The 21,788-nt window shown below is 50.3% G+C and overlaps 2 protein-coding genes across 2 annotated transcripts in view; one reads left to right on the top strand and one right to left on the bottom strand.

Moving 5' to 3' along the window:
- Positions 1-21,788, top strand: part of RAB7A (RAB7A, member RAS oncogene family) — a 54,855-nt gene that overhangs the window by 16,236 nt on the left and 16,831 nt on the right. The gene's annotated exons all lie outside the window — the stretch shown is intronic.
- The window catches only part of LOC116657317, a 46,148-nt gene continuing 37,426 nt past the window's right edge, over positions 13,067-21,788 (bottom strand). The window contains exon 5 of the mRNA XM_032459439.1: positions 13,067-13,257. Coding sequence (XP_032315330.1) covers positions 13,067-13,257 — 191 coding nt within the window. The remainder of the gene's footprint in view (positions 13,258-21,788) is intronic.

Raw genomic sequence — 21,788 nt, 5'->3', positions numbered from 1 at the left:
GTTCTGATTAACTCTGGGTACTACATTACTACCTGCTTCTCAAACTGGGCCACACACAGCCCCAGTTCTGTGCACGGAGGATGCAGACAGGGCTTCTGTGATGCAGCTTTCTGGAGCATCAAGTCCATTGCAAGAGCTGGAAGAACCAAGGGCTTGACAAGAACCCCCTCCTGCAGCAACATGGAAGAAAAGGCAAGAGCTGGGGAGGGGAGATGTGCCCCCAGAAAGACAGCCCAGTCTCACGAGTTTCACCCAGGTAGGGGCAGGGGGCGGGCCTGCAGCCAGGATGGCCTCTCCTCTTGTCCGCAGGTGGCTCCTGGCCATGGAGGTGCTGAATACCCTTCTGACTGAATCCCCTGCAGAGAACACCCCTCTGTCCGCTGGACCAGGACTTCTTGCCCAGGCGTCCAGGTGCACATGGCCTGTACTTCTGGCCCCACCCCAGCCTGCAGCCGTGTGTGCCCAGCCCTGGCCGACCCCTGACAGGCTCCTGGGGCTCCATGTCCTCCTGCTCTCCTTTTAACGCAGGGAGCGTGGCTTGACTGTCCTTGGCCATCAGAGGGGAGCCTTGGGCTCACCGTGCTGTGGTGTTTCCTGAAACAGTTCGGGACTCTCCCAGCCACCCTGCAGGTTCTGGCTGCCAGAGGGCGAGGCTGGTCACACCCTCTGGCTGCCCAGGGCCCCACCCTGGGGCAGGTGGTTTTCCTGAGGCTCCGGTATTGCTGGTATTGCTGCTGGTGCCGTGGGTGGAGGGGGGCCCCAGGCTGGGCGGGGGACTGGCAGGCTCTGTGGCCTTCTGCCCCGACTCCTGGTCCACCTCAGGCCGCTGACCTTCTTCCTGGTGGAGCCGGTGGGGATGAGAGGCTCTGCCGATGACTCACTGCTGAGGCCAAAGTCTGCAGTTCTCACGTGTACCTCGTCCTCAGAAGCAGGCGTTCTGGCCCCAGCTCCCTGCGCCCCGTCCCCTCTGGTGGCCATGCTGCAGGGCAGAGACCAGCTGCCATGTGCCCGGGCCTGTCTTTCCTGTGGCTGCGGTCCTGTAAAGGTCAGTGAGAAAGCAGAGGGCTTGAATGACACAGTAAACCGACTGGATCCAACAGGAGCGCCCAGGACCTGCCCAGAACAGCAGAACACACTTTCTTCTCAGGTGGACGTGGGTCATTCTCCAGGAGAGACTATAGGCCAGGCCGTAATGTAAGTCTCAGTAGGTTTTAAAAAGTAGATTGTCGTACGGAGTATCTTCCCCGACCACAGTGAAGTGAAGTTAGAAATCAGTTAACAGGAGGAAAGCTGGAAAACCCACAGATTTGTAAACATCAAACAACACATTCAAAGGCCTAACGGGCCAAAGAAGAAATCACAAGAGAAGTTTTAAAATATTTAGGGACAAATAAAATGAAAACACGATATACTCAAACTTATAGGACACAGCAAAGGAGTGCTCAGGGGAAAAGTTATAGCTGTAAATGCTAACATTGAAAAAGATCTCAAATCAACAACCTGACTTTACTTCCTAAGGAATTAGAAACAGAAGAACAAATCAAACCCAAAGCTAGTAGCAGGAAAGGAAATAGTGCAGATCAGCGCAGACAGCCCTTCAGATTGACTAAGAATTTTTAAAAGGCTCATGTTACTAAAATCAAAAATGAAAGTGGAGATATTACTACCCATTCTGCAGATAAAGAGGATTAGGAAAGTCCTGTGAACACTTGTATGCCTACAAATCGGATCGCCTGGATGAAACTGACACAAACTGCTCGGACCAAACAGAAAATAGAACGTCATGCTTGTCAAGCTAGGAGACTGAACCAGTTATCAGAACGCCTCCCGACAAAGAAAAGCCCTGGCCCTAATGGCGTCACTGAAGTCTCACAGGCATTCGAAGAACCGACACCAGTCCTTCTCTAATTCTTCCCCCAAATTGAAGAGGGGAACATTTGTTAACCCGTTCTGTAAGGCCAGCATTGCTCTGACGCTGGAGCCAAACCCCGCAGAGAAAGAAAACTACAGATCAGTATCCCTTAGGAAGAGTGGCGCAGAAATCCTTAACAAAACACCAGCAAATCAAATTCATCAGTGTATTAAAAAGATTGTGCGCCACAACCAAGTGGGATTTATTCCTGGAATGGAATGGCTCCATAACCAAATAGCGATCATTAATTCACCACATTAACAGAATGAAAGGAAAAAACCACATCGTCTCAACTGATGCAGAGAAAACCGTTGACAAAATTCAACACCCTTCCATGGTGAAAACCCTCAGAACAGTAGGAATGGAAGGAAATTACCTTAACGTAATAAAAGCCACACATAAACAGCTCAGAATGAACATCGTCCTCAGTGGTGAGCGACGAATACTTCTCCTCTAACATCGGGAACCAGGCGCAGGGGTGCCCACTGTCACCACTTGTATTCAACACAGTATTGGAGGTTCTAACCAGAGCAGCTCGGCACAGGAAGGAAAGACAAGACATCACATTGGAAAGGAAAGAGTATTTTTTGCAGATACATTATCTCATATGTGTTCATACAAAATTTTTTAAAAATTAAAACCTGCTTGAGCTAATAAACTAATTCAGCAAAGTTTCAGGATAGAAAATGAACACACAAAAACCTTTATATTATACTAAAAATGAGCAATCTAAGAAGGAAATTAAGGAAACAATGCCATGTACAGTGGTATCAAAAAGAATTAAAATACCTAGGAGTAAGTTTAACTCAGTAGGGGAGAAAGACTGAAACTGTAAACTGAAAACTGTGGAGCATTGCTGGAAGAAATTAAGATGTAAATAAATGGGCATCTCACACTCATGGGTCAGAATATTTAGTATTAACAGGACGACAGTAATGCTCAAAGCTGTCCGCAGATTCAGTACGGTCCTTATCAAAATCCCGGTGACATTTGTTGCTGAAATAGAAAAACCCACCCTGAATTCCCTGTGCAAAATCACGGGGCCCCGAGTGGTCCGAGCTCGCAGTCGGCGGTCTCCCACCTCCTGGTTAAAGCTGCAGTGATCAGAGGGCTGTGGTCCCCACACAGAGGTGGCACCTGTAGGCCAGTGGAACAGAACAGAGAGCCCAGAACTGAATTTCAGCAGAGGTGCCAAGTCCATTCAGTGGCGAAAGGATGGTGAAAGGACACGTGTCTTCATCGAACAGTAGCAATGCTGGGGAAGCATCTACCTGCAGAAGAATTTGGACCCTGACCTACCACCATGTACAGAAACTAAATCAAAACTAGTCAGAGGCCTGTATGTTAAAAGTTTAAAAGTATAAAATCCTTAGAAGAAAATGGGAAAATTTCACGACACTGGATTTGGCAGTGGTTTTGTGAATGTGACACCAAAGGCACAGGCAACAACAGGAAAGGTGGATAAATTGGACTAACTCAAAGTTTAAGACCTCTGTGTTTCCAAGGACACTCATCAAGAGTAAAAAGACGGCCCGTGGGGGGGGGCGGCGCTTGTAAATCGTCTCTGACGAGGCTTATGTTCAGAATACATACTTAAAGCTCCTACAGTCAACAGCAGACAAGCAGTTTGATGAAAAATGAGCTCAAGACCCAAATAGACGTTTCTCCAAAGAAGATAGGCAAATGGCTGACCCACTCACAGAAGTACACGTCCCCACTAGCCGTTAGGGAAATTCAGATCAACCATGACATAGTACTTCACACAGACTGTGATAGCTCTTATTTTTAAAATGCAGAAAGTACATGGTGGTGAGGATGCGGAGAAGTTGGAACCTGGGGTGTCGTTGGTGGGAACGTAAAGTGGTGCTGGAGCGGTGGGGAGCAGTGGCTTTGCCTTACACAGAATGACCATTCGTCAGGGCACTTGTATGCACCCAGGATCTCAGATTCTCGTGCACCGTTGTTCATGCTGCATTATTCACAGCAGTCTGTAGGGGAGGAATAGCTCGCATGTTCATCAGCTGATAAACGGATAAGCAAAACGCGGCGTATAGACAGTGGCGTATGCTCACCATACAAAGGAGTGACGGAGTAGGACAGAGTCCCATGCGCTGGGGGAGAGGAAACGGGGAGTTACTGCTCAACCTGCAGGGTTTCTGTTAGCCCTGATGACATAATGCTGGAAATAGTGGTGATGGTTGCATCAGTGTGACGTTCTTACAAATGATGAAACTAAGATCAGTATCTTCTCTTCAGACAAATTCTCCCAAATATATGAAAGCCAAACAGCATCTTAACGGACAGTGCCCTGACTTGAAACGTGATTTCATAGTTGCATCAAGATTGGTCAACAGCAGCAGGGAGACTGACTACAGAGAGCAAAGTTAGGTGGAGCTGGCACCACCGCCTGGCAACGCGGAGCGGGCAGCGGAATAGCACGCAGGCCTGGCCCAGCAGTTACGAGTGCTCGGCCCTTTCCCTTTTCCCTGTGGTGCTTGTGCGCTTCCTCCTTGACTTGCTATTTAGCGGTGATACTCCCAGACGTTCTCTGAAGCAAGCTGTGCATTGGTGATCTCGTGAGGCGCGTGGCTCTGTTTTGCCAAAATCCTGTGAGCACAGAGTCCCTGTAAACCTGTACATGTAGTAACCTGTGAATAGTAACCTTTGAAGTAGAAGCAGAATATTATGAAACTTCTAACCTTCTGTTCTTCAGCACTTCCTCCTCTGCCTACAGAGCTGGGGCTGGGCCTGAGCACTGCAGCCAGCTGGGTTTTCATATCTGCTACCCCGGCGTGATGGTTAATTTCATGTCATCCTGACCGCCAGGGAGGCCCAGGCATTTGCCTTGATCTTGGTGTGCCTGCGAGGCTGTTGCTGGATGAGATTTATGTTGTGGACTGAGCAAAGCAGAGTGCCCTTATCCAGTCCTTGGAGTCCTCACTAGGACCAAAGACTGAGCAAGAGAATTCACTGTCTGCAGGTTGTCTCCTTCAGTCTCAGACAGGCTTTGACACCATCAGCCTGCCTGATTCTCAGGCCTCCAGACGCAGATCATGGGAGGTCTCAGCCCTCATGATCACGTGAGACACTTCCTACTAAGTCTTGATACGAACGCTCATGTATATATTACATAATCTCAGACATAGGTACGTAGAGGTAAATTTCATAAATAGGAAGTTTATTTAACAGCAGATATAAGATCTCACTCGAAGGTAATGGTAAAACACAGGCTTCTGTGTGGTGCCAGCAGAACCACTGGGTTCTGTCCCTCCATCCTAATGGTTCTGTTCCTCTGGAGAAACCTAACCAGTACCTCTGACGTTAGTAGGACAGGCCCCCGGGCATCCTTATCCTGGTCTTTTCCGTACCTTTGCTTCACAAACACTTCTTACAATTCAGGGAACTCGATTCTGATTTGTGAGTGGGTACAATCACCTAACCAGCAGGCTTTCGATTGTTAAGTCTTTGAGTAAAAAGTCAGTCGTCACAGAAGTGAGATGTAGAAATCAAAGTCTAGTCGGATCTGTAGGAAAACCCTGGGCCATAAACACATAGGACTTGTGGTGACTTTGACATTTCTTCCAGTCCAGTCCTTGGTAGGGCAGCAAGGCAAAGGTCATGTCTTTCCTGCTGCCCGTCCCGTAGCGGCCTCAGGCGAGGCGCGGGCCGGTGTGAAGTCTTCTGCTGTGTTTGAGGTTCCTTTATGTGTTTGCTTGTGGGATCTTCCCTGCAACCGTAATAGATGGGCAGGAAGTCTCTCCTACAGATGAGGAAGCAAACTGAGGTGCAGTTGTGAAAAGTCGCCAGCACCCCTACACCCTTATTTTGTGTTAATTTTTTTCGATTACAGAAGTAATATATGCTTACTTTAAAACTTAAGAGATGGTGACTTTTATATGTGTGTATATAACATCAGGGTCCTGTGTACCCCCACCCCCACTCAGGGAAAAGTCTGGACTGTATCCTCACGACACAGTGTGGGTCTCACTGTACGCTTGCCAGGTGTCTCCTGAAACTGGCCTTGAAGCCGGGAGGGTCTCCCCGTCCTCACTGCGTCTCTAGCATTTGGCCAGTGCAGGTGCTTGAGGAATGAACCTATTCCAGGGTCACCAGCCGAATAGGCCTTATGCACCGAGCCCTGTCTGCCCATACAGACACAACCTCTGAGCTAGTGGTCCTTTGTTTAGATCTTCAGGACCTATTCTATACAATAGATTCTTCTGGAAAAATGAGGCACATCCACTGTAGCGTAGCTGCTGTCAGCCAGTAAGCCTGTTTTAAAAAATAGTGTGAGTTTTAAATCACAGGGGCAGGGTCTGATCATGCAGAGCTCAGCACACTGAAGTAGTAATCTGGGTGCAACTACTTTAAGCATCGCTGTAAAGCAGTTGGGCATTTGATACTTTCATTTCTGCCCGCCTGTCAACCTGTGGCATTGCCCTCACGAGCGGACAGTGTGCCTTGCGGTGCGGGACCAGTGGGGCCTCGGCCTCACCGCTTCCTCCCTTGCCCGCCCCGCATAGGTGCCTGTGTTGTGCCGGTGACCCTCAGTGAGGTTTTAAATCTGCTGTTGAAAATAAACTTCATGGTACTTAATGCCACTTAAAAAGGGTTAAAATGGTAAGTTTTATGTTACATATACTTCACCACATACATTATAATACATAAATCATAATAAAGTAAGAATGCTTTCTATAACTTTATACTAACACATTTGAAAACCTGGGGAGGGGAGGTACTCCTGAGAGTGTCGAGCTGAAGTGATCGGTCAGTGTGCTCTAGGCTCTGGGCAGGTTTTGCTGTGAAGATTGAAGATGAAGAGGGGGCTACTTGGTGTTGCAGGGAGGGGTGGTGGGAATGGGACACTGGCAAGGTTTCTGCTCACTGTTCCCGAGAATCAGAAGGCGTGTGGACCAGTACTCAGTTCCTTTCAGGCTCTTCTCCCACAGTACAGAAAACTAAGCAGTCTGTCCTTCACTCTTTATTCCAAACCTCTCCCACACTTTTTTTTTAATTTTCTGAAGTCTTATCACACACAGACTCCTCCAAAAACAAAAAGCAAAAATGGGAGGGAATTATATGAAGGATTTTAAATTTCTTGTTCTTGTTTTGTGAAAAAATGCTCTTGGTTTTTTTGATAAGGATGCACTGAGTCTGTAGATTGTCGCGGGAAGTACTGTCATTTTAGCAGTATTGATGCCACCAGTCCAAGAACACGGTGTGTCGTTCCATCTGTTTGCGGCCATTTGAGGCATGTCTATATGTTGAATCTCCCTGATGGTCTGACAGCCCACGGTGCTGGTGGAAGGCCGGCCTTGGGGGCGAGTGTCAGAAGCTGTTTAAGCAGGTTGTGATTTTTATTTTAATTGAAGTCTAGTCCGTTTACAATGTGTGCATCTTTGGTGTACAGCATAATGTCCCAGTCATGCATATACGTGCGTGTATTCGTTTTCACATTCTTTTTCAGTGTAGGTTACTGCAAGATTATCCAATATAGTTCCCTGTGCTGTGCAGTAGGACATTGCTGTTTATCTGTTTTGTATATAGTAGTTAGTATCTGCAAATCTCAAACTCCCAGTTTATCCCTTCCCATCCCCTTTCCCCCTGGTAACCAGAAGTTTCTTTTCTGTGTCTGTAAGTCTCTTTCTGTTTTGTAAATAAGTTCGTGTTATTTGTGATATCACATATGAGTGATACCACATGGTATTTTTCTCTGTCTGGCTTACTTCACTTAGAGTGACGATCTCCAGGTCCATCCATGCTGGTGCAGGTGGCATTATTTCATTCTTTTTTTTATGGCTGAGCGGTGTTCTGTTGTGCAGATGCACCACAGCTGCTTTGTCCGGTCCTCTGTCAGCGGGCGATCAGGCTGCTTCTGTGTCTCGCAGGTTATGATCTGCACAGAGATTGTGCCCCAACAGCCCTGCTTCAGGAAGCCAATCCTCTGATGTGGCGTCACCATCTCTTTTTGAAATGTTCTGTTATTTAAAAAAAAGCAAATGGAATCATATAGCACGTAAACACACACTCCTACCTAATTTCAGCAGTTAACATTTTATCTGTTTGCCTTACCTGCATATTTGATTGAACGAATGCAAAGTATATTAAACACCATGATCTCACCCATAAATGCTGGCGTCTTTTCGTCTAGAATGTGGTCGCTTCCCCTTCCCCCTTTTACGTCATTACCTTTAACTTTGGAAAGATAGAGCCAGTGTCTTAACAGAATGTTCCTCCTTCTGGGCTTGGCAGCTTTCATCCTTTGATGTTGAATATGTTCCTCTACCCTGGTATTTCTTGTGAACTGGAAATTTGATCTTAAAGTCTGAATAACTCTGGTGATGCGTTTTTGACCGGAATACTTCCCCGTGTCAGACCGTCCCCGTTAGTGAAGCTGAGTTTAGTCACAGTGTTAAGACGGCCACCCAGCTGTGGTGCTGCTCTTCCTCCTGAATGCTTGTGACTAGGAGGTGATCCGTGCGGTGACACTACGGTGCCTTGTGGATCTTGAGGTCCCCACCCACCTTTCACCTGTGATATTAGCATCACTGGTCATCTTTATCTGACGCTCTTGCTTTCATTAAGGGTTGCAGAATGATTTTTAAAGATTATTTTTCAACCATTCCTTCTGCTGGCATTTCATCTGTCAAAAATTTTTTCCCACTTGTCAACTGGTACAGTTCCTATTAAAAAGGCAAGACACACTAATTGTGCTCCTCTAATCACAGTTTCACAGTGAGGAATTAGTGTATGGACTGTTGATCTTCAGTGAAATAATCTTGTTCATCAGAATTTGCGCTCTGTAACATTTTTGGTAGCTGATTATACAGTCATGACTCCAGAAAGGAATCGTATGGTACATTTAGTTCCGTCTCCCACTTGCTGCCCTGACGAATCATCTATCTTCTGCTTCCCATGGCAGTGTTCACCCAGTGCTTCTTGGTACAGCCTACTTTATTGAGCAGCTGGTGGTTATTCTGTCTCATTGGTTGGAAACTCTTGTTAAAACACCTGGTCCAGACCTTGTCCTCTGGACGACGCGATTGGGCAAACATGTATTACGTCCCGAGGCTGCCAGGGTGGGCGTCTCTGTTCAGTGGAGCACATCAGAGTTATGTGACATGTTTGAATTTGTGTGTGTGTAAGTGGGGCCAACTGAAAACCTAGAAAGTTCTTCATTCGAGAAGATGCCACTGTGTTCTGTGAGGCAGGTCAGGTGGGACAGGCGAGGAAGAGTGAGAAGCAGGAAGGAGAGGGGCGGGAGGCTCAGTCCAGTTGTGAACAGTGTCCTGCGGGGTCAGAGGGGAAGCGTCTAGGGCCTGGAAAGGGGAAAGCTGTGGCCAGAAGAGCTGCTGCTTCCAGGGGCAGGAGCGCGGTGTGCGGCCCCCACTGATGGGCAGGAGGAGTCCCTGGAGGGCACTTGGGACGGTCTTGGGGAGTGTGTTTCTGGCCCGTGGAATTGGGGTAGGAAGGTTGTCACCTGCGGGCCATCTGATGGTTTCTCTTCTCTCCTCCCTTTTCGACTTCTTTACTCCCGTAGGGCCCAGGGGGCTTGCTTACTCGTAGCGTGTTTGCTGTTCATCGGTTGGCAGACGTTTGGGTGTGAGTTTCAGCTCCAGTGTTTCAGAGTTGCCCTCCGGCGCAGGTGTCCCGCTGGCGTCCCCGGGGCTGTGTGCTTGTTGTAGGTGCTCACTCTGGGCTGGACTCTTGCTGCTGTTTCTTGTATCTTTCAGTGTTAGGAGAGGGTATGTCTCAGTTTTAAGCTCTGTATTTGGTAGAGGATTCCCGCAGTCGTGGGGCTCATCTTAGCGAGAAGAGTGGAGATTAAACTAGGTTCTGTAATTGCACTGTTCAGAGGACAAGGAACCCCACAGCACACTGAGTTGGATTAATAAGGGGCTCACTCCAGTTCACCAGAAACCAGTGTTGGTAGCTCCAGAAATCAGAGAAGTAGAGAGACATTGAGCCCCAAAGTAATCGGCAGCTGCTTGGTGCTAACGAAGCAGACGTGGTCTCGGCTCTCCATCCTCGCCCCTACGCCCACCTCCCACCTCCCACCGCAACAAGAACATGTCCACCTTGTGCAGAACCGTTAGGTCCCAAGCCCTCGGTAGGTGTGTTACCCCAGAGTTCCTCTTGCATCTGAGTAAGGAGCAGATCTCGAGCCCTTTTGTGGGGAAGGTACTGAGAACACCCCTGAGGCCACAGCACTGACGAGCCTCAGAGTGACCAGCTGTAGACTGTTAGGAATGTCGGCACTTCAGAGTCTCAGTGTTGCATTTTGCCTCTTAAGATGAACCAGATGTGCTTAAAAATTCTTGGAAGTGTTGGCTGTTAAATCAAGGTGATGGGCATTGTTAAAAGATAATTTTTAAGGAAAGGTAAGATCATGACTATCATTTAAATATGAAATGAACACATGTCAGATTCTGTTTAAATCATTAATTGAGGAAAAGCAGGGGGAAATGGTGCAATCAGTTCAAAAAAAAAGAACACAAACACGTGTTTGTTGGTGATGTTGAAAGAAACGTGCAGGTGGACACAGAGCTGGTGTTTCCCCGGGAAGGTTGTCGGGTCTGAGTCCATTTGTGCACCGGCAGTTCTTACGGTTGGCCAAGGGCAGCGAAACCCTAGAGTGAAACCACCCAGAAGGACGGTTCTAGAATTTAGGGCCTAAATAGCGTATTCTTTCCCCTTGGAGACATCCCATCCTGTTCTCGGTTGCAAGTTTCCTTACTATGAGAGTTTACAATACTGTCCTCTCTACTTTTTTTTTTCTTTCATATTAAACTTTTTAAGCACTTGTTTAGAAATGTTTTTGGTGGGGAGGCTTTGTGAATTTAAGTCCCAGTGTTTTACATACTAGGCTTAATAACGTACTTTGTGACATTATGTGAAATATGATCTTTATTTTAAAGCTGATGTACCTGGGACTGTTTCCTGCCTTAAGGATCTGAGAGCGATAGCCCTTGTGACAGGGTGTCAGCCGGACTCCTGCCACCCCTGTGTGCCTAGCGTCTGGCTTGGAAGCAGCACTTGAGGTGTGGAAGCCTGTAGACCCTTAAACTTCGGGCAGGAGTTTGCTGCTCTGGCACTTCCCTGGGGGAGCGCCCCTCCCCGCTTCACTGGCAGAGAGGTAGATGCTGCAGGTGTGGTCAGCTTCTTATCCCTGTGGTCTTATTGTTTGGAGAGGTGGAGGGATTGGGGTGGTGTGACCGGGAAGAAGTTGAAATTGATGTTCACTTTTTGGAAGAAACAAACCAGCCGGCCCCCTGGAACGTCTTTGGAACCAAAGGGCTCGTGGACACCCTGGAGACCCAGCGGCCATTGCAAGTCCCTCCTTACGCCCAGCAGCTAAATGTGCGAGGAGGGAGAGGCGGCTGGCCACTGGTCGGGAGCAGCCGCAGTGCTGGGAGCACAGGTGCTGAGTGTGCGAGGAGGGGTGCGCAGCTCCAGCCGGAGAACAGCAGCAGTGCTGGGAGCAGAGGCGCTCGTGCGCCGTGGCGTCTGTCGCCTGGCCTTTGGCCGCAGCCCCTGGTGGCGTGGGGGGTGGAGGCTGCCTGGCTTTGCCCTCTTTGCACCTCATTTGTCTTGGTCAGCTCTGGTGGAGCGTCTCCCACCAGGAGTGAGAAGGACACGCTCGCTTCTCATCTGAGGTAACTCGCCCTTCCTCTGACCGCTTCCCCGTCTTGGAGGCAGTGTTGCGTCGTGTTACCTGGACTTCCCTGTGTGGGGACCCTGGATCACGTATGTGCCCTATGAGTGGCAGCACTTAACTTTTTGGCATCTGCCCTGAGCAGGCATGACACTGTTTTGTATTATTTGCTGTACTTGTTTTGGAGCTTTAAAAAATTTCCAGGTGTGGAGACAGACTGTCGCTTACCTGACTGGGTTTATTTTCTTTTGGCATCTTGATTCAGGAAGTGGTCAGGAAGAAATTGTTTTGGAATGTAAATCTAGCCATGTGAAACACCTCAGTTCACCATAGCTCTTGTAAGAGTACTTGAGAACAGATACATGAGACTGCGTTACAGAATTGCATCCAGTTCTACAGAAGGTCTCATGAAGCTGCCTAAACTGGCCTTGGCCGCCTTTCACGCCGAGCCACAGCAGGGTGTTACGGTCTGACTGGCGCTGCTGAGGCTTCGTCTTACTCAGGCAAGGAGTCTAACACGGCTGCTCCTGTTGGTTGGTGTGGTCTGTTTCTGGTCCTTAATGTTCCTTTAAATGAGTGTTCACCGCATTTCCTGTGAGCCAGTGATTTTGAAGCGGTTAATGGGCCTCAGTCTCGGGGGGTTACAGAGGGCCTGGCTGGGCTTTGGACGCACCCGGGCTGCGGGGACAAGTGTCGGCATGTGTTCTGAAGTGCTCACGATGCAGCTGCTGTCTGGCTGCGGTGTTCTGATGCACAGTTCAGATGTGAACTGACAGCTAGGCTGCCCTTGGAGGGCCAGTATCTTCACTGTGTTTTCAGGGGTGAAGGAAGATGGGCTAGGCAGTCAGCTCTGAGTGAGTGGTGGCCGTACATTGAGATTCGAGGTGTCTGAGGACTGGCTTTTAACTCTGGTAAAGTGCTGCGGAAGGGCTCAGACCAGCGCCGTGCAGTAACTGTGATGATGGAAGTGTTCTGTACGCTGTCCCGTGTGGTGGGTGCTAGCCACGTGGCCGTCGGGCACTAAAAATGCGGCTGGTGTGGCTGAGGGACTGATTTCATTAAGTTTCTTGTAGATAGCCACCTGTGGCTGGTAGCTGCTGTGTAGACTGCACGGGTCTGGAACAGCCTTTCTCACCCATTTTTCATCTTTGCATCTCCCTTCTGCCCTCCAGGCCTTTTTCGATTTGCTGCCCAGTTGTCTCCCCTGCTCCAGTGAGATTTTATTACCAAGGATACACTGTGTCTCTGTGTTTTTACACCATGGCTCCTGGAGGGCCAGCCACAAGCCCCTGCGAGAGTGCGTGGTCTGGACGGACCGAGGCTTGGGGTGATGGTGCAGCTTAACCCGTCAGTGCGCTTCCTGGACAGGTGCCGTGACTGCTGAGGCTAGTGGTACCTGTGAGTGGGGCTCCGAACTTCAAAGCTGAGTGAGTTTTTAGAGGTTTGTAAACTTCTCAGGCAGTTACCCTTTTTTGTCCTGGGGTGACAGTCTCACGGCATCAGCATGCGTCAGTTATGGATGGTACTTCTACCAAGAGGCTGGTGTTTGAAGAGGTACCGTGAATCTGATCCAGCCAGGGGTAGGCAGTCGGCAAGTTAAGGGGTCTCGAGGCCACGCTGCCTGAGAGGAGTTGAGAAGATGTTGGGGCTGGTGCTCGAGGCCTGGGGGTCTCCCAGTCGCTCTGCAACCCTGAAAACAGAAGCCGACAAGGGGTGAGCTCATCACTGTATGTGCCGGCAGAAGTGGGGCGTGTCAGTGTTGTGGAAGAATCTCTCCTGGTAAGTCCACAAGATACAACGACTTATAAGGACCTGTGGCAGAATTCGGGTGCTTTGGGCCTGTTTTGCAAGTGGCCTTGTCTATAGGATGGCAGAGCCCCTGTGAGGAGGGGGTGGGAAGGAGCAGCTGGGTCTGACCATTGAAGTTTCCAGTTTAACACTTCAAAACCTTTTTTAAATTTTAACACCTTTATTGTGGTATGATTCCTGTACAGTAAACCACAGACATTTCAGGCGTGCGATTCGATGAATTTTGATAGATGTCTACACCCGTGAAACCACCACCACTATCAAAATACCAAACATTTATTTCTATTACTCCCCAGAAGTGCAAATTTCGAATTCCTGATTTATCCCTTCCCGCCCCCTCTACCCCCTGGTAACCATAAATTAGTTCTCTGTGAGTCTTTCTGTTCCCCAGTTTAACACTTGAGAGCCGCAGAACAGACTGCTTTGTGTGACTTAACAGAGAATGATCATGGCCTCCTTTTGAAATAAGAGGTGTTTGTTGTTTTCTGTGGGTCATCCCGGGTGTCCAGCCCAGTGATTGACACTTCGCGGACACTCAGCAGGCGTTTGAATGGAACTAGGAGGGCTTGCCCCTCAGGTCATGTGAGTGAGCACCGTTCCTGAGAAAAACGGGAACACGTGATTGGACAGTGGAGCAAAGCCTGGAGGAGGGGCGTCAGGATGTTGTGGTCTGAGGCGGGCTCGTCTCCGAGCGGCCCCGCCAGCTCGCAGGGTGCACATGTCACTGTGACTGCAGGAAGGTCGGGGCAGAGGCGGCGCTCGGCGGCGGGGTGGGAGGGAGCCACTCGGTGACCCTGCCCGCAGCTCCGTTCTGCTTGCTCTTCGGTCGGCACTGGCCATCGGTCTTCCTGGAGACGGGTCTGCACTGCAGTGCGTGCTGTGTGACCCAGTGCCCAGTGCCGACACCTGCTGGGGTTCTAGGCACATAGGTGGGTGGGGGGTGGGGGTGTGTCTCAGATGTGTGACTAGGACCTGAGGCACGTGTCTCTCCGTTAACATGTGAATACAGCAAACATCATGACGTGCAGTGAGACTTGGAAGGTGCAGTGATGCCGACTGACTCAGTGCAGGTTTTTCATCACCCTTGAGAAAGCTGTCCTGCCATGACAGCCACTTACGGAGTGTATTTGATGAGCTGGGTGGGACACCAGGGCCTTTCTCTGCATTATCTCATTCTTCACATGAGAGCAGAGGTGTGTTTACGTTCACACGGCGAGTGTGTGTGAGTTGGGATCTGAACCCTGGTCTGTGCCCCCAAAGCCCATAACCTTCCCATGGTTGTAGCACCTCCTCTGCGGGGGCTGGCCTTTAAATGGCCTTGTTTGGTCCATGTCTAGCTGTCTCTCTCTCCCTGGTGTTCAGGATAACCACTTGGCCAGCTCCCCGAGAGCTTGGGAGCATCTGCTCTGGCCCCCCCTCAGTGGGGGCTGCTGTCCCAAGTTCCTTAAGCAGCTTTGAGTGGGACAGTCAGAGCAGAATTGTAAACTAGGATGTGGCCTGTACTGAGATACCCAGGGGCAGTTTGAACGTTGGAGAAGCCGGTGATTCTTGCTAGAAGACGTAACTTGAGAGCAGGAACTCGGGAGCCGGACAGCCTTGGTTCAGATCCTGGCTCCACGGATAACTAGCTGTGTGGCCTTGGACAAGCGCGCTGACTTTTCTGTGTGTGAGTCTTGATGAGGAAAAGGGTGCTGAGTCAGTTAAAGCAGTGGCCCTCGAACTTTCCATAGTACAGGCTGCTTCAGCAAGGCCTGCTCCTTGTCCCTGGCCATCTCTGTCCCTGGTGTGGGCGCCGCCTCTGGGCAGATTCCATGCTGGGTTGATCACAGCTTAGCCCTGCCCAGTATCTTTGCTTTTCATGGTTTTTCCAACAGTAAAAGGTGTAAAAGATTACTCAGATCCTTTATCACTTCTGCATTTTGGTCCATGTCTAGCCTTTGCTCAATTATGTATTTACCGTTTAAAGACACTGTGAGCATTAATCAAACAAAACACATGCTTACTGAGTTAAGACTGTATCTTCTTTGTATCCAGGTCAGCTCAAACTTAGCATGTCTGAGTCAAGCATAATTCCCTTCCAGAAGACACTGGCTCTCTTTCAGATCCCTGACCTGGGATCCTTTTGGCTCCTTTACACGTGAACCTGGGGTCTTCCTTGGCCTCCCCTATTTCCACTCTCCCTGATCCAGGCCACTGTGTCACGCTGCCCCTTCACCTGGGGCCCTGGGGTTTCAGCGGCCTCTTCTCTGTCCACCGTTGGGTCTCCTCCTCCACCTGGCAGGCAGGTTGATGGCTTCACGGTGCGAGCACTGCTGTGGGAGACGCCCCCAAGGGCGGGCTCCTTACCGCTCTGGTCCGTGCGGGGCTTCGGCAGCCCCGTGTGATCGGGCGGACCCGCCAGGTGCTTTCATGGGCTGGCCTTTCTGCCTGGAGGGGGGGCATCCTGCCCTAACTCTCCTGACTAAGGTAATTACCCTTAAAATTAATGTACTATGTTTGGTCACAGCAGTGTCTTACTGCGGCATTTTGTGTGACTTCTGCGTAACAGTCTTGTGTCTGTTCTTGCTCTTGGTGTCTGTCTAATGAAGGAAAGTAGTGAGATGAGTACGGCCTTGGTTGCGGTCCCGGAAGCAGAATTAAGATGTTTCTATGAAGTGTTTGGGCAGCTCCTTCATGTGTTCTCTCGCTGGATACTTGTGTTGTGCAGTGAAAGGGTGTCTGCCCTTATCCCCTGGACCCCCACAGTGTCCTTCTGAAGGCTTCTGGTGACTTTTCTCCGAGTTTCCCCCCACGAGGTGGTGGCTCTAAGTGGAGCAGCTGACCAGCAGCCTGTTGGGTGGTGTTGCAGTGAGTCTCACCCGGAGCATGCAGGTTCGGCCTCACCCGTGGACCGCGGGTTTCAGGCTTTGTGGATTCCAGTGTCCCGGGAGGAACAGTGGCCCGTTGTGGCCTTCCTTTCCCGCCGCCGCCCCCCGCGCAGCGACTCCGCCCAGCTCTGCGCTGCCCGCCGACAGCCCCTGAAGGTTGCGCTCTTCCACCGAGAGGGCCTCGTAGAACCTCAGCTGTCCCGGGCAGTGCAGGAGAATGCACTGGAAACTGGTGGCAGGAAGGCTGGAGTCTGTCCTGGGCTCTGGGGAGGTTGGGAAGCTCCTTGGGGAAGGCAGCGTTTGACCTGGAGGGAGTGAAGAGAACTAGCCACTGACAGGCCCTGGCACACCCGGGCTTCGGCACCCAGATGGAAGGCTTCAGGGTTGCTCTGAGACAGTCGTGTGGACTCGGCCAGCTGAAGGGCCAGGCCGGTGACTCCGGGGAGCAGGGTGATGAACACGAGCCCGTCAGAACTGGGGAGCGGCTTCGATGCCTCAGCGCTTGTCATCCGTCCAGAGGTGGTGTGCATCCTGACCGGCTGCTCGTCTGCTTTCCCGTCCAGCCTGGTGTCTGTCTGCAGGGCACCAGCACTCTCCTGAGCGCGCACTGACCAGCACTGCCCTGGCGATGCCACTGAAGTCCGCTCAGCCCTTCCCTTCCTGCCCACCAGGCTGGGGGTCTTCCCATTCTCGCCCCAGCCCACAGTGAGCCTCCTGCCTCCCTTGAGGCTCGGGTCCCTCCCCCGGACCCCCTGGGTGTGGGGCCCTGGCCGCCTCCATTTTTCTCTCTTTCACCATCTTGTACCTGCATTTGGTCCCCATACCACCTAATCTTGGGGTTTCAGAACAATTTCAGTTTCCATCTTTCTTTATTGGTGAAACATTTATGCTGCTGTTTGAAGTTATGACTTCAGTTTTAATTCTGTAGTCTTCAAAACATTAGTCAGTGATATTATTTATTTTGCCTCTCCCCCGGGTCTTAGAACTTTGAAGCCATTTTTATTTTTAACTCAGGCCAGTCTGTCACACTTTCCGACCTTTTTTCTCTTTCTTGCAGTGGAGTATTTCCTGGATTTGCTAACCCTTGGGTTGTTACAGCGGCCAGGCTTCAGTTCCCAGCCCCACGGGCACGCTGGCCACCCGAATACTGTCTCACGTTAGCACTCAGTTATCTTAGCCTTTGTGCCTCCCAGTGAGGTGGGCAGATAAGGTGCTTAGCTTGGAGACAAGCACCCGGTGAGCTCTGCTGAGGAGCGGTCGGCGACGGTCGTGCGCGCGTCTGAACCAGGGCCGGGGTGGCCGGCCTTCCTTCACTGCCCTGCTTTCTGTCCCCCGCGCCCCGCAGGCACGCACACCTCCCACAGCCACCACAGCTGCCGCCCACCCGCTGGCCGACGCGCTGCTCAGAGTGGGTTTTCACTCACCCATGACACTTCGTGGCCGTTTCCGCTGCTCTAGAACCCTTGTGTAGCGCGTTGTAGCCGCTGGAATTGGACCTGGAATTGGCTGGGTGATGTTACTTGTTGAAGATTCTGATCCTACTCTGACTTTTCCCTTTCCAGCTTAAGCTCCTCTGGGACGAGAATCCAAATTGAATATTTGTGTTATATCTTTCTCTCTCAAACTGGTCTTAAAAAAACCTACCTGTTCTTATCAAAGCCATAAGACAGTTTTTTATTTAGGCCCCCTTTTTAGAAGGTATGTCTGGGTGTTCCTGTGGCCGCAGAATGAACATGCCTGCCTGCCCTCTCCCCAGGGCTGCTCATCACAGCCGCCGGGGACCGCTGCCAGGCCTTACCCTGGGACACGTTTGCCATGAAAGTTTGTCAGGGTATTTTTATTGATGAACACGAATGTATACATTCGTGATGTCCTCGATAGTCCTAGCTTGGTAAAAGTATGAATTGCATTCCCAGTCTTTATTGTTGGAAATCTCAGATGTGTACAGAGTAACGAGAACAGTCTATGAACCCGCACGCCCCAGTCGCTCTGCCTTGGTCATCCACCCACGCGTCTCCTGTCTGTGCACCTAATCTCACCCTCTGGGTTATTTTGAAGCATGAAATGCTGTTTTGATCTTAGTGATCAACCCAGCGTCGTGGCTGAGATGAAGGTCTCTGTAATCAGTCCTGGGCTCCAGTCTCACGTCTGAATATTTTTAGAAACCCAGTGATCACATACGAGCTTCTCTTTCCTCACTGACCTTCTGGGTCAGTCCTGAGGAGTAAACAGGTGGCCTCAGTGTGGCTCGCTAAGTGGTGCTCCCTTCTTGCTGTCCCCTGGGCTGTGCTCTGCCACTCGTGGGGCCTGGTCCGATCAGGGGTCTGCCGACAGCAGGCACGCCTGCTCAGTGTGGCAGTGTGAAGTCAGGTGCCCTCCCAGTCTCTTCATGTTTCCTTCTCCAAGCCCCTACCAGCAGACGGTGCTCGCCTCCGTCCCTCTGAGCCTTGATGCCCCTCAGTCTGGAGAGCAAGATGCCTGCTGGGTCTCTCATGGTCAGGAACGGAGCACGGAGTCTTGGAAGAGAGTGGGATGGAGATGATTGTTTAGAGTTCAGATGATGCTTTAATCTGCGTGGAAGGAAGGCTTTTGCTTCTGAAATCTGTATCCCAGTGATGCTCCCTTCCCAATGTTGTATTTAAACCATGTGTGCAGTAAATCACATTCTAGTACGTAAAACAGGCAGAGACTGTGATGCAGCTGGAAGATACGTGGTGGACGTGTTTGGTGCTTAATCTAAGAAATAGAGGCAGAGCCGGTTGACCCGCATTTCTGGCTACACGATTAACAATGATTTGTGCTCACAGTAGCTCGGTATGTATGGTGAAATTGAAAAACTATTCATTGCTGGTGAGAGGGGAAGTAAAGCTGTTGTGGAAAATAATTTGTGTATTTCAGTGGCCTCTAAAATACTCACGTTGTTTAGCTAGCAGCACATTTGTGAGTCTGACTGGATTATGCTGACGTTATGTATGTAAGTTCACCTGATACTTAAAAACAGCCACTTACTAACAGATGAGCGGGGTTACCCACGTGCTGGAACGTCACTGACCTTAGTGACACGGGAAGGTGTTCGTGTAGAAAAAGCAGGACACAGAGACGGGAGGAGCACGACCCGGACGCTGGAAGGAGGGCCGGGAGGCCCGCAGCCTCACGTTGCAGGAACTGCGCCAGAGAGTCGTGTTCAGCCTTTCGTCCTTGCTTCATTCTTCTGTACTCTTCTGAGTTTTCTGCAGCTGGGTCCCTTCGTGGTGGCAGGAAAGTCAGCTGTGTGGCTGGGGCCTCACTGCCGCAGGTGGGCGGCCTGGAAGCACAGCCCCAGGGTGGACGTGAGTGGGCGCGAGGAAGCTGGTCGGTTCTACCTGCCCGTCTTGTCGAGCCCCCAGCACTTGTTCACAGACGTCGTGCCACCGTTGCGCTTTTGTGTGGGACACACACGGGCATCAGAACAGCTGACCTCCTGCCACCAGTTTCCAAGCCTCGTGTATGTGCCTCAGTCTCCGGGGCGAGCTTTTTTAAATGCCGGCATGAGGGCCGAGCCCAGCCCTGGTGAAGCAGAGTCCTCCTTGAGATGACAGTGGGTGTCGCAGCGCGGCGTGGCCACCAAGTGTGGGGGCCTGGGCTTGCACGCCGCTCACCCCACTCTGTGCTGCACTGCCACGTGACCTCAGCATGATGACACCTAGGTCGCTGTTGTTCCCTGAGTTTCACCTTGTTGTCTCGGCGGCTTCACAAACACTTTGCTTTCACTCCTTGACACTGCAGCTCCCTGTGGAGCGGCCCGAGTTGCTTATCACCAGGCAACACTGTTCTGCCTCCAAGCCCTCAGGCTTCGAAAGGGCCCGCTGACGCCCGCTTCCTCCCTCTCCCCTGCTCTCCCCTGTCCCCACGCCGGTCCTCTGTTCTCTCTGCCCTCCCTGACGCTGCCCAGCCCAGAACCCTGGACAGTATTTTCCTGATGTCTTTATCTGCTTGGGGCTTCCGTATTGTGTTGGGCTCAGCTTCAGAGCTGAGGAAAGTGATACCTCCAGGCTGCTGGGGCGAAATGCTAGCGTTTGATGTTGCATGACAAACACTATTCTTGAGGGAAAGAATTGATTCAGCATGAAGAATATTTAGTGTTCACTCTCAAAAAAATGCTTGTTCTTCCAAGGACTCACTCCAGAGCATACTGATCAAGGTTAGTCTGATAGCAGAAGGAAGGAAATGTGCTCTGAATATACCTTGTGCAAGAGAGGTTTTAGGAGATGTTCGTGAATCAGCGGGTGTTACCTAAAATGCTCATTTCCAGGAAACGGGTTGGGGCCCTTGTACGACTCTTTTCTTCCGTTGCCTCTGCCTGCTTCAGTTTTCCCCGTGCAAGGAAGTGGTCTGTGCATCAGAGGACCATTTTCCAGTTAGAAATTTCTAACATAGGATTCTAAAAAGCAGTTTCAGTCTTCAAAAATCCACGCAGATGGTGATGGAAGCGGGTGGCAGAGAGCAGAAACTGCCAGTAAAGATTCTGAAACCACCGCTTCTTTTGGCAAAAGTTGTGTTCAAGTTGTTTTGGTTTTGTTTTTCTTAGCTCTTTTCTGGAAACAAGTGTCCCATTCTTGATCCCGGAGAACATTAAGTACAGAAACAGCTCTCAGCTCTCGCCAGTTTGAAGCCATTGGCGTCCTGGTGAAACCAGATGCAGGTTCCTTCGGGTCCGCTGTTGAGCACCGCTCACAGCAGCCGGTGAATGTTCAGTGAGCCCTGAAATCAGAGTCTGCGTTTAGGTACAGTTGGTCTTTCATGATGAACAGGGAATATTTTTATCATCAGAAAAGTTATTTGAAAGATCACCAGATGATTATTTTTTTCCAAAATGTAAATAGCCTTTTGGGTTTAAAGGTAATGTGCTCCTGGAGAGGTCACGGAAAGTGGGTGTAAGAGGAGGCAGTCATTTGGCAGCCCCTCTCGGAGCCAGGCAGGGCCTGCTAGAGTGTGTGTCCTGTCGGCTTGGTTTGTGGCCGTCCTTGCGTGTAAATCTTTACTTCTTCGGGAAGCTGTTTTGGAAGGTGAGGTTTGGGGGTCTTAATTCTGACCATGTAGTGAACTGTTCACCTGCTTGCTGCTGAATTTTATAACGCTCTGTCTGTCTGAAGCGTTCACGTCTGGAGTCTCTTTCTGTTCAGCCCTGCGCCAGCCCGTGCTATTAACGCTGTCTGTTTATAACGCGCTTCCTAAGACTGTCGGCGAGTCCCCTGTCATCAGTTCTTTTGAGGAGGGATGGGAGGGACTCTTCTGCATTTATGTTTGTGAATAAAGCTGTAATTACTTCATCAGATTCCCCCAGAAATCCTTGCAGTTGTTTAAAAGGGGAAGATTTCGTATCTTTACATTAAGCTTCCTACTAGAAATATCTCTTCATTTATTCAGATTTTGTTTGTCTCAGCAAAATTGTCCTTTTTCTCATTTAGATCCTGTATGCTGTGAAAACTGCAGCAGTGGTTGCAGTATAAGTTTGGAAAATCCTTCAGGAAACTGAATTAGCCAAAATTATGAAAACATTCATACT

This window comes from Camelus ferus, chromosome 17 (genome assembly GCF_009834535.1).
Source record: "Camelus ferus isolate YT-003-E chromosome 17, BCGSAC_Cfer_1.0, whole genome shotgun sequence".
Taxonomy (NCBI): domain Eukaryota; kingdom Metazoa; phylum Chordata; class Mammalia; order Artiodactyla; family Camelidae; genus Camelus; species Camelus ferus.
This window is presented reverse-complemented; position numbering and strand designations above follow the sequence as displayed.